Raw genomic sequence first — 13,550 nt, 5'->3', positions numbered from 1 at the left:
CTGTTTTATTATGTGTGCAGAGCAGTTCTCAGCAAGGAGGTATTTGCATTTGGGACCACGTGCAAGGGTGGAAGCTAACGTCATTCTAGCTACCTTACATTTTGATGAACAATTTCACTGCTGCAGCATCTCAAAAATTCAAATCGTGCTCTTACTTTGTGTCACAAGATTACATCATGACAAGCCCAGATAAACAGTTGTTGCATTCCATTTCCTCTACCTTCCAAGCACCATCTGTGATCAGATGTCAGTGTTTCAAGATTCACTGAGGTCTTCCATGGTGATGTTTTTTTACTTCAGGGACATTAGCATTTTGAGAGGTCATTTTTTAGTATTACTCTGAGCAGTAAACATTTCAGAATCACACCCAGGATTGCACTGTATGCCCAACTTTACCTGAGCCAGAACCAGATCAAATTCAATGTCTCTCCTGAGACTGGTTTCTGTCATTAGTGATAGGTTGAGATTCTAAGTTCTGTTCAGTGATCTCTGTTCTGTTTTGGCCTCTCTGACTGTACACTACCAGTTCAGTAGGTTAGCTGTATTTACTCATTCTCACTTTCCTAATGAGCTGTTCTTGCTTGTTCCATTCTAAGCAAGCAGGTTCCATTTTAGCAGACCATGAAGGAAATAATTCCTTTTTTATTAATCTGTGCTCCCTGACACTTAAGCCTTTTCAGTTTTATTAGAGTGTCAGAGATTTCTTGTTCAGTGTTTAAAAAAAAAAAAGAAACAAAAAACCCAAGTGGTTTGGATGTCCATTATACCTTTGGATCTTAGTTTGAGGATTAAATTCTATGGAGTAACAGGAGCTAGAAAATTGGGTTATGTAGGTCTGTTTCCTAATACAAATGTGGATATTTAGGGTCTGCTGCCTCATAGTCATGTTTATTTTTCCTTTTCAGCTTTCCGATTAGCTGTTCTGTTACACTTAGGTTAGGAGACTTATCTTGAGTGTTGGTCTGAGAGTGAATCAAGAGATTGATCTCTTTGGAAGAAAGAAAATCTACACAATGTTCTTGTTCTTTAAAGATACAAGTCTCTGAATGATTATTGAATCAGTCCTTTCAGAGCTGAGAAGATTCTTTAGCTACTTGTAGATTAGCTGTTACGTGAATGTTATTGCCTTCTTATTTTGTAAGGGCTAACCTAAGTTGGGGGGGGGCAGGCTTAATAGAGCCTGAGATGCTTCTGAGTGACTCTAAGGTGCCTTGAAAGTTTTAACATTTTAAGCTGAGAGATCCCTCCTGGCCTTGCCCAGAAACTGCTGATAAATAGGTAATATTCCATTGAGAAGAATGTTTTAATGAGCAGGAATTACAAGCATGTGCCTTCTTTTACACCTTCATTGTGAGTATATTTTTTTCTGATATGTAGGTAAAAGCTTGTTATCTTATTCATCGTGCTGTACAATACTGTTAAGAGTTTACAGTAAGTCATTAATTTTTTTTTTCTTTTGCGGCAGATACATCAGGGCACAGTTCCTGTCTCATACACAGTGACAACAGTGGCTCCACATGGGATACCACTTTGCACAGGCCAGCACATCCCAGCCTGCAGCACGCAGCAGGTCCCAGGGTGCTCAGTGGTTTTCAGTGGGCAGCACCTTCCAGTTTGCAGTGTGCCCCCCCCAGTAAGTGAGTCTCTGTAATTACACCAGCTTCAATCTTAGACATGGGAATGGCACCTTGGAACTTCAGTGTCTGTGTGGTTGTAATTGTGTTGGAAGTAGCCATTTTTTTTTCCCCTGTAGTAAATTGCAGTGGCATAGCAGTGTAGGCCTTAGAGCTGGTAAGCATACAGTACTTACCTGCTGTCTTTATAGAATATGATTGTTTATAATATAGAGTCCTGATGGTTTTTAACTTGAACTAAATGCTGGTTTATGAACTGACTTCTCAGCAGCTATTCTGCATACTTTCATATAGCAAGAGGAAGGTTTCTAAGGCTTTTATTAGGCAGCTCACCTAGAAAAAAGTCTTACTTAGTAGAGACCTTGTTCAGGGATTGGTTATATACAAAAAGGTCTCATATTCCAAAGTCAGTTTTCTTCTGAGAAGTAGTAAGATTCTGAAAGAACACTAAAAGCTGAGGAGGGCTCTTCGGTCTCAAAATGCTTTCATAAAATGAATCAAAATATTCTTTAATAATGATGTGTCTCTCTGTGCCTTTCTGGGAGTAAAATAAAGTGCCTTGACTGCCTAATTTGCCAGCTATAAATTTGAAAGAATTTGAACTGTTTTCTCAGAAATTTTTATGTATCAGCTTGGAGATACCACTTTCCAGGTCATAGCATTCTGATGGAAATTTCATCATTAAGTGCTAACAGGCACCAGGGCTGAAGAAGTGTACCTCAAGAAGTTTCAGCTGTACAGATGAAGGTTGCAGAACTTGCAGGAAGAGTCACAGCTTTTTTTTTTCCCCCCTCTTTTTTCTACTATAAATCTGTAATATCATATATAAAAACTACATATGGTGTCCAGTAACTTTTTGTAGTGCTGGTATAAACATTGGTCTCTGCCAGCTGTGCATTTGCCAGCAGTGTGTAATTTAACTTTTCCTCTTGCACATTATGTGGCCTGAAGGCACGAACAAGCCTATGACACTGAAACAAAACCCTTGATGTGACCACCTATTTCTTTAAGCTGCTTGTTGAAGAGTGAGGGTCATTTGCATTCGTCTTGTCCAGGTGCCATTTATCCCAATGAGAGACAACGAGATCTGCAGCATACTGCTGGCCAGTCTGGAATATTTGTGGGCAATATTTCCCCTTACCTTTCCGATTGGTGAAAATCTGTTACATGAGTCAGTGTGTATGAGATGTATGAGAGACAACTCTTTTCTTCTATTTAGTGGTGGTGTTAGTGGAGCAAAGCAACCCCAGATTGCGTACCCAGAGGTTGGAACAATACTTGAATAGAAAATTCAGCAAGGCAGGAAAGCAGCATGACCTAAGAAACAACACAGAAAAAGCTAAAACTATATTGGGACTTAGGGAAATCCGAACAACAGATACTAACAATCTTACTCTCTGGTTTGAACAGGTATATTATCTGTGCAATTCATAAAATGTTTTGTAATTCAACAATGCAGCTGTCCTTTAAATATATATAGGTTTAAAGCTCTAACCAGGTTGTTTGGTCTGAATGTGCAACAGTTATTCAAGTGTGTTGAGAGAATGGGTGCAGTACAAGTGAATATAAAGAATTAAGGTTGAGTTTATGTAACATCAGCAGGCAGACTTTATGCTTAGTTCTATGATGTCACAGAATTGAGAAATAATGTAGGTTAGGAGGGGGCTCTGGAGGTCATCTGGTGGTCACCCACTAAGAGCAGTACCCATTTCCAAGGATGGAGACTTCACAACCCCTCTAAACCTCTGCTCCAGTGTTTGACTATCCTTGTGATGAAGAATTTCGTCTGTGTATCTGATTGAATTTTCTTTGCTGCGACTTGGTCCCATTGGTCTTTGTCCTTTCACTTTGCCCCTTGAGGAAGAGTCAGGTTCTGCCTATCCGCTCTCATGAAATTGCTGAAGACAATTGCTTAGTTTTCTCTCTTTAAGGCAGAACAAATCCAGTTCTGCAGCCTCTTCTTTTATGCAGTGTGCTCCAAGCTCCTGGTCATCATGTTGTCTTTCAGTGGACTCATTTCAGTAGATCAGTGTCTTTCTTTGGCTCTGGGGAGACTGAAACTGGACACAGAACTTGAGATATAGTTTCACAAATTCCAAATAGAGGGGCTGAATCACTTTACTAAGAATGTAACTAGTGGGTACATTAATGCAGCCCAGCGTGCAGTAGGCCTTTTTGACTGCAGAGTACACTGTGCCACTTGTGTGCTCCTATTTGACATGTCCACCAGAAACCAACTTTCTTTTTTTTCTATAAATCTGCTTACCAGCCAGTCTGTCTCAAAATAACCTGCTCCATGGAGTTATTCTCTCCCAGTGCCAGACTTCATATTTGCCTTTGAACTTCACATGGTTCCGGTTAGCCAGTTTCTTCAGCCTATAAAAGTAAATCTGAAAGGTAGCCTTGCCCTCCAGCATGTCAGCTTGGTCACCAGCTTTATCTGTGAAATCCCCAGTATCCTTTTGTAATTTTCACAATGTTTGTCTTTCTCACTGTGTATGTAACTATAAAATAAACATGTCATTTATGAAATACCTTCATCAGTTTTACAACTTCTTGGAAGCGTATGTTCAAACAGCAGAAGTTTTCCAAAAGCCTGAATGAACAAACAAGTAGTTTTCATTTCTTTCTACTTGAATGATAATGCAGCCTCATTTGCTGTAACTTAAAAAGTGCCATGGGCATAGCACAGATAGTTCCAAACATATATTGGAGCTATGGTAATCTTTACCATACAGAATCATGGGATGAAACCTCTTTTAATATGTTCCCCAAAGTACCTCCTGTTTTAAAAGAACACTCTGTGATGTTCTACCTGCAAATTTATCTTCAACTGTTTCAGAGAACGGTTTTCAATTTAGTAAAATACAATAAAAAATGTATTTTAACAATAGAAACACTTGCCTGTTGTATTTCTTTTTTGAAAAATGATATAGTAGCTGGGGGTGAATAATAGTTGGCATTTAAGAAAAAATAGTAGTAAGATCAAATTAATCTGCTACTGTTTCAGTGCATGTAAAGATTTTTGTTTGGTAATGATCACAGTAAACTGAGGTGATAATTCCACCTCCACTACTGTAATCTTATTTTAAACTTGATCGCTCTACCATTTTATGCCATTATCCTCAGTATGCACAATATATTTTATGTGACGCGACTAAAAAGGAAAAAAATGCGGAGATCAGAACTGGGTCCTCTTTCTTCGTAAGATTTCATAACAAGTATCTTATTAACTGCTCTTTTAATTGTCAAAAAATGTAACAGAAATGCCTGACGTTCTGATGATGGATCAAAGAGCAAGAAGATGATTTGGGGATTTTTGATCATGGGTCAGTTTACATGACACCAGGCCTGCTGATGACAAACGGGCTACACCTGCCTCAAAGCAGGAAAAGGATCCTTGCACAGGAGTTAGCAGGGCTCATTGAAAGAGCTTTAAACTAGATTCGAAGAGGAAAAGGGCTAAAACCAGGCTCACTAGAGATAAGCCTGGGGGTGGCACGGCAGTGTTTGAGGGACGGTGTGCTAGCGAGGTCCTTTGGTCTGTCATCTCAGTGGAGGTAGGGGCTGGAGATCCATGTGGCAGCAAAGACATCTGTGTTTGGGCTATGGATGTGTTAGAAACCATGGAATCACCTGAGAATGGTCACATAGGAATTAGGGCTTCTCTCCCCAGAAAGGTGGCAGGATCAATAGCCCAACTGAAGTGCATCTGTGCCAATGCATGCAGCATGGGCAACAAACAGGAGGAGCTGGAAGCCATTGTGTGGCAGGAAAACTATGACATAGTTGCCATCACAGAAACATGGTGGGATGAGTTGGCCAACTGCAGTGGATGGCTATAAGCTCTTCAGAAGGCATAGGCAAGGAAGGAGAGGTGGTGAGGTAGCCTTGTACGTTAAGGAATGTTTTGATTGTCTAGAGCTTAATGATGGTGATGATAGGGTTGAGCGTTTATGGGTAAGAATCATGGAGAAGGCCAACAAGGCAGATATCATGGTGGGATTCTGTTATAGACCACCCAACCAGGATGAAGAGGCGGACAAAGTATTCTATAAGCAGCTGGGAGAAGTCTCACGATTGCTAGCCCTTGTTCCCATGGGGGACTTCAATTTACCAGATGCCTAATGGAAATACAACACAGTGGAGAGGAAACACTCTAGGAGGTCCCTGGTGTGTGTGGAAGATAACTTCCTGACACAGGTGGTGAGGGAGCCAGCTAGGGCAAGCGCCATGCTGGGCCTCTTGTTTGTGAATAGAGAAGGCCTGGTGGGTGATGTGATGGTTGAAGGCTGTCTTGAGCATAGCAATCATGAAATGATAGAGTTTTTGATTCTTGGAGAATTAAGGACGGGGGCCAGCAGAACTGCTACCTTGGACTTCTGGAGGGCAGACTTTGGCCTGTTATGGGGCCTGGTAGACAGAGTCCCTTGGGAGGCAGTCCTGAAGGGCAAAGGAGTCCAGGAAGGCTGGACATTGTTCAAGAAGGAAATCTTAAAAGGTGCAGGAGTAGGCCGTCCCTGTGTGCTAGAAGACAGGGTGATGGGGGAGAAGACTGGCCTGGCTGAACAGAGAGCTTTGGCTGGAACTCAGGAAAAAAAGAAGAGTTTATGAACTTTGGACGAAGGAGCAGACAGCTCAGGAGGACTACAAGGATGTCATGAGGTTATGCAGGGAGAGGATTAGAAGGGCCAAAACCCAGCTGGAACTTAAACTGGTTACTGCCATAAAAGACAATAAAAAATGTTTCTACAAATACATTAGCAACACGAGGTGAGGTAAGGTAAGGTAAGGAGACTCTCCATCCTTTATTGGGTGCGGGGGGGAAACATAGTGACAAAGGACAAGGAAAAGGCTGAGGTACTTAATGCCTTCTTTGCCTCAGTCTTTAATGACAAGACCAGTTGTTCTTGGGGTACCCAGCCCCCTGAGCTGGAAGACAGGGACAGGGAGCAGAATGAAGTCCCCATAATCCAAGGGGAAACGGTTAGCAATCTGCTACACACGCACACAAGTCTGTGGGACCGAATGGGATCCACCCAAGGGTACTGAGGGAGCTGGTGGAAGTGCTCGCCAAGCCATTTTCCATCATCTGTCAGCTGTCCTGGCTAACCAGGGAGGTCCCGGTTGACTGGAGGTTAGCAAACGTGACACCGATTTACAGGAAGGGCCATAAGGAGGATCTGTGGAACTACAGGCCTGTCAATCTGACTTCAGTCCCGGGGAAGGTTATGGAGCAGATCAGCCTGAGTGCCATCAGGCGACATGTGTGGGACAACCAGGGGATGAGGCCCAGTCAGCATGGGTTTATGAAAGGCAGGTCCTACTTGACTAACCTGATCTCCTTCTATGACAAGGTGACCTACTTAGTGGATGGGGGAAAGGCTGACTACCTGGACTTCAGTAAGGCCTTTGACGCTGTTTCCTACTGCATTCTCGTGGAAAAACTGGCTGCTCATGGCTTGGACAGGCGTACTCTTCACTGGGTAAAAAACTTGCTGAATGGCCAGGCCCAAAGAGTTGTGGTGAATGGAGTTAAATCCAGTTGGTGGCCAGTCACAAGTGGTGTTCCCCAGTGCTCAGTATTGGGGCCAGTTCTGTTTAGTATCTTTACCAACGATCTGGATGAGGGGATTGAGTGCACCCTCAGTTAGTTTGCAGAGAACACTGAGTTGGGAGGGAGTGTTGATCTGCTGGAGGGTAGGAAGGCTCTACAGAGGGATCTGGACAGGCTGGATCGATGGGCCAAGGCCAGCTGTATGAGATTCAAGAAGGCTAAGTGCTGGGTCCTGCATTTGGGTCACAACCACCCCACGAACCACTACAAGCTTGGGAAAGAGTGGCTGGAAAGCTGCCTGGTGGAAAGGGACCTGAGGGTGTTGGTCGACAGCCAGCCGAATACGAGCCAGCAGTGTGGCCAGGTGGCCAAGAAGGCCAATAGCATCCTGGCTTGCATCAGAAATAGTGTGGCCAGCAGGACTAGGGAAGTGATTGTCCCCCGGTACTTGGCACTTGTGAGGCCGCACCTTGAATACTGTGTTCAGTTTTGGGCCCCTCACTACAAGAAGGACATCGAGGTACTGGACCGTGTCCAAGGAGCAGCAAGAAGGCTGGCGAAGGGTCTAGACCACAAGTCTTCTGAGGAGCAGCTGAGGGAACTGGGATTGCTTAGCCTGCAGAAAAGGAGGCTGAGGGGAGACTTTATCGCTTTCCACAGCTACCTGAAAGTAGGTTGTAGCGAGGTGGGTGTCAGTCTCTTCTCCCAAGTAGCAAGTGACAGGATGAGAGGAAATGGCCTCAAGTTGCAGCAGGGGAGGTTTAGATTGGATATTAGGAAAAATTTCTTCACCGACAGGGTTGTCAGGCATTGGAACAGGCTGTCCAGGAAGTGGTTGAGTCCCCATCCATGGAGGTATTTAAAAGATGTGTAGACATGATGCTTAGGGACATGGTTTGGTAATGGACTTGGTAGTGTGAGGTTTATGGTTGGACTCGATCTTAAGGGTCTTTTCCAACCTAAACGATTCTATGATTCAATGAGAAGAGAATGCAGGTTTTCTTGCCTCTCCATGTCTAGAATTGGAAGTAAAAGTGAACTGAGCGGAGTTTATGAATTATTCTTAGTAGATGAGGCAACAGGTTTTCAGGCTTAGTGTGATAGCTGGGAGACTCAGCTCCATCTAGAGCTTAAAATGGCTTCAAGGCTGTTGCTTTGGCATGGCATTTTGAAGGTAATATGTGGGAAAAATAAAATTAACTAGGAGAAATGTATCTGCTCATCACTTATGAGTCTCTAATCCTGGAGTACTGAGAACCCTAACTCCCACTGACCTCATGAGAAGTGAGAGCTACTTTGCACCTAGCAGATGTCACACTATGGTACTTCTAGAGCCTGTTCTGTACTAATCACTGTTCCGTGTGTATTTGAATGAGTTACTATTTGTATGTGTTTTGGAGGCTTTTCCAAGGAGGCAAGAGAATTGCTTTGTTTTAATATTTTTCCATAATAAATATAGAATGTTCTATAGGGAATGCTTGTGCTAGAGACAAAAATATGTTGCTTTCATTTTATTTCAGATGCTTCAGGCGTGCTCAGTCCAGCACCTACCTGTACCGTATGCAGCATTTCCACCCCTCATTTCTAGTGACCCATTCCTTTTGCATCCTCCTCATATCTCTCCACACCACCCTCCTCACTTGCCTCCTCCAGGACAATTCGTTCCTTTCCAAGCACAGCAGTCACGGTCGGTAAGTAATGCTTCTTACCCCGCTCTCCATAGAATTGGTGGGGCTGGATGGGCAAATAGTGCTGATACCTGATTGAGGAAACAGAAGGATTTTGTTTAAAGTAATAGGTTTTTGTACTTATGCTTCCTTAGCAAGTCTGTAACCACTTAGTGTGAAGATGAAAAAATAATTTTAAAGTTCACCGTGTTTCTCTTCAGATTTCATCAGCTGTTGTCTGTGCTGCTTCTCCATACGCCTTTACTTCTGTCAAAAAGATAAATATTTGCTTCACCAACTATTCCTTGAGGTATTTCTTTCCCAGGAAGCTGAAGAGAATCCAGAAGAGGCTTTGTAGTGCAGTAGTGGTTTCAGAGAAGAGGTTAGCAGAGAGAGAAGAAAGCACAGAATGTTACTTTCATTATACGCTTCTTCTTTATTACTTCTCAGTTAATTTTTAAATGACCAGTGCTTTTCCTAGAACAGAATGAGCTTATGTCATCCAGACATATTCAGGAGCGCCCACAGTCTCCCTTTCTCCTCCTTCCCCCCCCCCCGGAAAGTTATTGATGCCTTCTGCTTAAGCAGACTTGGCTTAGTGATAGGGACTGTGCAAACATGGGAAAATGTGACGCTGTTTTGGATTTGGGGGGAAATTAGATTTTTGGTTCTGGCCTGCAGCTCTTACTGTGGAGTAACTATATACTCGTGTCCATTTATTTGCCCCTCTGACTAGAAGATGCTAGTGTTTCACTAATGCAGAAATAGAAAACAGCTTCACTGTTACTTACAAACACTATTGAGACTTCTCCATGCCATGTCTCAGGTGTGGACAGGGTTGTAATCACTTTGTTATGATGGGAGAACAGCTGGGAAAATACAGTTTTCAGTGATAATCTTTATAAGACTTTCCTTTAGAAAATGTATGGGCTCGGGTTTTAGCTTGGGTTGCTTGCTTAGGTTATTGACTAGGCTTGCCTGTCAACTTTCAGCTCTGGGAAAAAGCTTGTATCTTAGTGATTTAAGAATATCTTGTGTTTAAAGTTTGCTCTGCATAACAGGGAAGCAGAATATTCCTTTGGTTCCGCAAGTTGGCTTTCTTAGCTGAATTTCTTGAAATGCTGGAATTCAGTGTCAGAAACAGAAAGGTGTATTAATGAAACAGTGACAATTCCTGGTTATTTCTTGAGCGCTTTTGGGCCCGACTGATGTACTCCAGTTGCCTAGATTACAATACTGAACTGGAATCTCATGCTTCTTAAACCTCTGGACTGTGTGTTCTTAGTAGGACTGCTTGCTTGCATGACCCTCCTAGGGAAGCATCTGTGTGATTACTGAATATCATTAGCAGTGTAATCCACTGGAGTCGCCATGTTTCCTCTCCCCTTTTCAGATTTTCTGGCACAATTTCAGTTCTTGTCTATGGTTGTTTATTTTTTTCTCTCGCATAGTTGTACAGTGAGAGCAGCCTGGCAAGAAGGAGAGCAAATATTTGTCCTGAAAAATGCAAGACACAGGAAATTACAGCCACTCCTAATTTGCTAGATCGCATAAATTCCTGGTCTATAAGCATGGCTAGCTGGAAAAGGTGAATTTATATCAAATGTGTAGTGTTGTCTTTGCTTTTTGGTAGTGTTAATGACACAGGAATTGTTCACAGAGTTACTATGTGAAACTGAGTACTATTATACCTGTAACTTTTTTTTTTTTTGTACCATATAAAATTGACTACAGCAGCTCAGAATATACAGCTGGGATTGCAGTTCTTTATTGGGGAAAAAATTACATCTCTGTTATTGCAACAAAGCCTATCTCTGTTTTTTTTTTAGCCACTTCAAAGGATAGAAAATGAAGTAGAACTGCTTGGAGAACATCTTCCTGTAGGAGGTTTTACATACCCTCCTTCAGCCCATCCACCAACATTGCCTCCCTCAGCTCCTCTCCAATTCCTAACCCACGATCCTTTACACCAGGAGGTGTCATTTGGTGTAGTAAGTATTGTTTTCTGTGCTACATTCTCATTCACAATGTTTATTCTATAGTACATTTTGTTGAAGAGTGGCACTTCTTGCGGTTGTATTCCATTATTGGCTATAGCTGCACACTGTGGTATTTTCTTTAAGCTTGTTTTAATAAAGTTAAGGGTAACTTAATGATACCAGCAAATGATTTCTGATAACATTATCTGCAGAGTGTCTTAGCAGTTACTTAGAAAACATTCCATGTTGCCACACAGTCCAGGAATTGTACTGCAGAAACTAATCAGTACAGTTTAGAAAAGCTGCTGTCACTTTTAGCTAATTCTTCATCACATGTTGAGTTTCCACAAGTCAGGAAAGCTGGAATGCTTTAAAAATAGTTCTTGTCCAGAGTGTTTGCAGTTTGCAGGCAAGCAGTTGTATATGTACTTCCATAATTTAGACTGCACTATGTTACAAGGACAGCCACACTTGCTTTATGCCAGCTTTCTGGGGATCTCCAGGCAGTTCAACAGCAGCAGCACAAAAAAAATTAAACCTGGTGCAGGATAAAGTCTGTGCTGAATTTTGTGCTTCTATGGTATGTCCAGTATCGGTGCTATCTCTAAGATCTTTGTGGTGCAGTTCAATCTGCAATTATATTAGTCCTGAGTTGGGTTTTTTTTGTTGTTGTTGTTTTGTGTGTTTTGGGTTTTTTTTTTAAAACCTCTTCTGCCTCTGTAATGACTGAACTAACTAGAAGTCAAGTATAGGCTCTGAATTCTTTTAATGTTTGACCTGTACATCAAGTTGACAGAAGGTTTTAGAGGCATAATGTTATTTAAAATTTTAAATAAGAATGAAATTTTAGGCACTGTGACTACAGAATATACAGATAACTTCTCTTTAATTAGTCTTCTTGAAATCACACCACCTAGTTAAATGCTTGGTGCAGTTTTTATAAAGGTTCAGATAAGTCTCCACCATTTAAAAAAAATACTCAGCTCATTGTTAAACTAAAGGTGCACAGATTTTCAATGAAGTTTTCAGTCACTATGAGTCACTCTGGAGACAAAGACACTTAAAAACTTCCATAAACTGCTTGTATTTTATTCAGTATGCTTGTTAGATGAATTACAGTCTAATCACAAACATTTTGGTTGGAGTGAGGCTTTCTCGATTTTCAAGTTCAGTCTTTAAAGCAGATAAGGAACAAAATACCATGTTTTTGCAGATTATATAGTATTTGTCCTCTCTGATGCTTCAGTTCTGTGTTGTATATTGCTGAGGAGTAGACTAGAGATGTATTACAAGTAATCCTATGGTCTTCTATAAAGCAATCCTAAATCTTTATAAAATTTTATTTATATTAAAATTATGATGGAGTGGCTGCATTTCTGATTCTCTTTCATTCAGCAAACACAACAGTTTCTAATTATATTTTTGGATTGCAGAATTCACAAAGCAGTAAAACTGATATTTGCTATGTCTAGTTTGAGATCTTACTTTCAAGAAAAAGACCCTGCCTCATTTGCATTGTGGTTATATTTGTATGTAAATTTTATGTACGACCATGGCTACCTATTAATAATGTAACATTGTAAAGTTAGGGGGTTTTAGGTTAGTCATTGGCGGGGTTGGGCTTTTGCATTTTCTTAAATTTCAAACATGGAAGAAGAAAAACATGTTAGTGAAGACTTTGAGTGTTCTTTGATTGAAAAAAAAAAAGTCTCAAGACCTTCAAATACAAATTCAATAGTGGTACATGAATTTCAGTTTTAAAAATCACTAAAAAAATTTTAGTGCTTGGAATATTTCTGGAAAAACATAGTCTGCATTTAAGTGGAAATCTTTTACCATGTATGTCCCCATTTTAATAGGTAATGCAAGGAACTCTGAACAATTATAATGAAAACTTAAATATGAGAGTAGAGAGTTTAGCATGTAAATGAAAAAAGGTATGACAATAAAGCCCTGTTTTATCCATGGAAAGAAAACATTGAAGCTTTAGGCTTGACTGTCTCGTTAGGTGTTGTCCAGCTGCAGAAATTGTACTGATTAAACTCATGTACACTTGAAAGACTTCAACCCTTGTTTAACACAAACGTAAATATGCACCACTGCTTGAAAGTTGTCTTTAAAAAACAGCGGTTTTAAAAATCTTTTTTGAAAGACTTTTTTTTTTTTTTTAAGGCTTCTTTACTCAACTACTTGTGCACAAGTTTGCCAAATAGCATCAGGCCTAAAGCCTGGGCTTTTATATTTACAAGAAAGTCAGCAGTTCAACTCCTGTTTCCCAGACCAGCCTGCATGTAGACTAAGCACACAAGAGCTTGCAAGGATTTATGTTGTGTGGTACTAATTTTTCACATGGAATAGTATGATTGTGTGTTATTGATGGGAATTGTTTCAAATTGAGGCTGAGGTTCTTTTGGATTTGAGCAGAGGGTGGATTTTTTTAATAATGCTTTATTGAAAGTGGATTTCGACATTCAGATTTCATTTTATTTCATGATTAAGAAAACAAAATGTTGAATCACAGACTCACAGACTGGATGAGGTTGGAAGGGAGGTCATCTGGTCCAACCCCCCTGATCAAGCAGGGCCACCTAAAGCCGGTTGCCCAGGACCATGGCCAGTCAGCTTTTGAAAATCTCCAAGGAGAGAGACTCCACCACCTCTCTGGGCAACCTGTGCGAGTGCTCGGTCACCCTCACGGTAAAGAAGTGTTTCC

The 13,550-nt window shown here is 41.2% G+C and overlaps 1 protein-coding gene across 4 annotated transcripts in view; it reads left to right on the top strand.

The window, feature by feature from the left end:
- The window catches only part of RNF38 (ring finger protein 38), a gene marked incomplete at its 5' end in the record, with an annotated part of 127,163 nt that overhangs the window by 100,122 nt on the left and 13,491 nt on the right, over positions 1 to 13,550 (top strand). For all 4 annotated transcript variants that reach the window (XM_082337037.1, XM_082337038.1, XM_082337040.1 and 1 more), the window contains 3 exons: positions 1,466 to 1,633; positions 8,712 to 8,882; positions 10,688 to 10,849. In XM_082337037.1, coding sequence (XP_082193163.1) covers positions 1,466 to 1,633; positions 8,712 to 8,882; positions 10,688 to 10,849 — 501 coding nt within the window. The remainder of the gene's footprint in view (positions 1 to 1,465; positions 1,634 to 8,711; positions 8,883 to 10,687; positions 10,850 to 13,550) is intronic.

The sequence above is a fragment of the Platalea leucorodia genome, assembly GCF_965183815.1.
Source record: "Platalea leucorodia genome assembly, chromosome: Z".
NCBI lineage: Eukaryota > Metazoa > Chordata > Aves > Pelecaniformes > Threskiornithidae > Platalea > Platalea leucorodia.
This window is presented reverse-complemented; position numbering and strand designations above follow the sequence as displayed.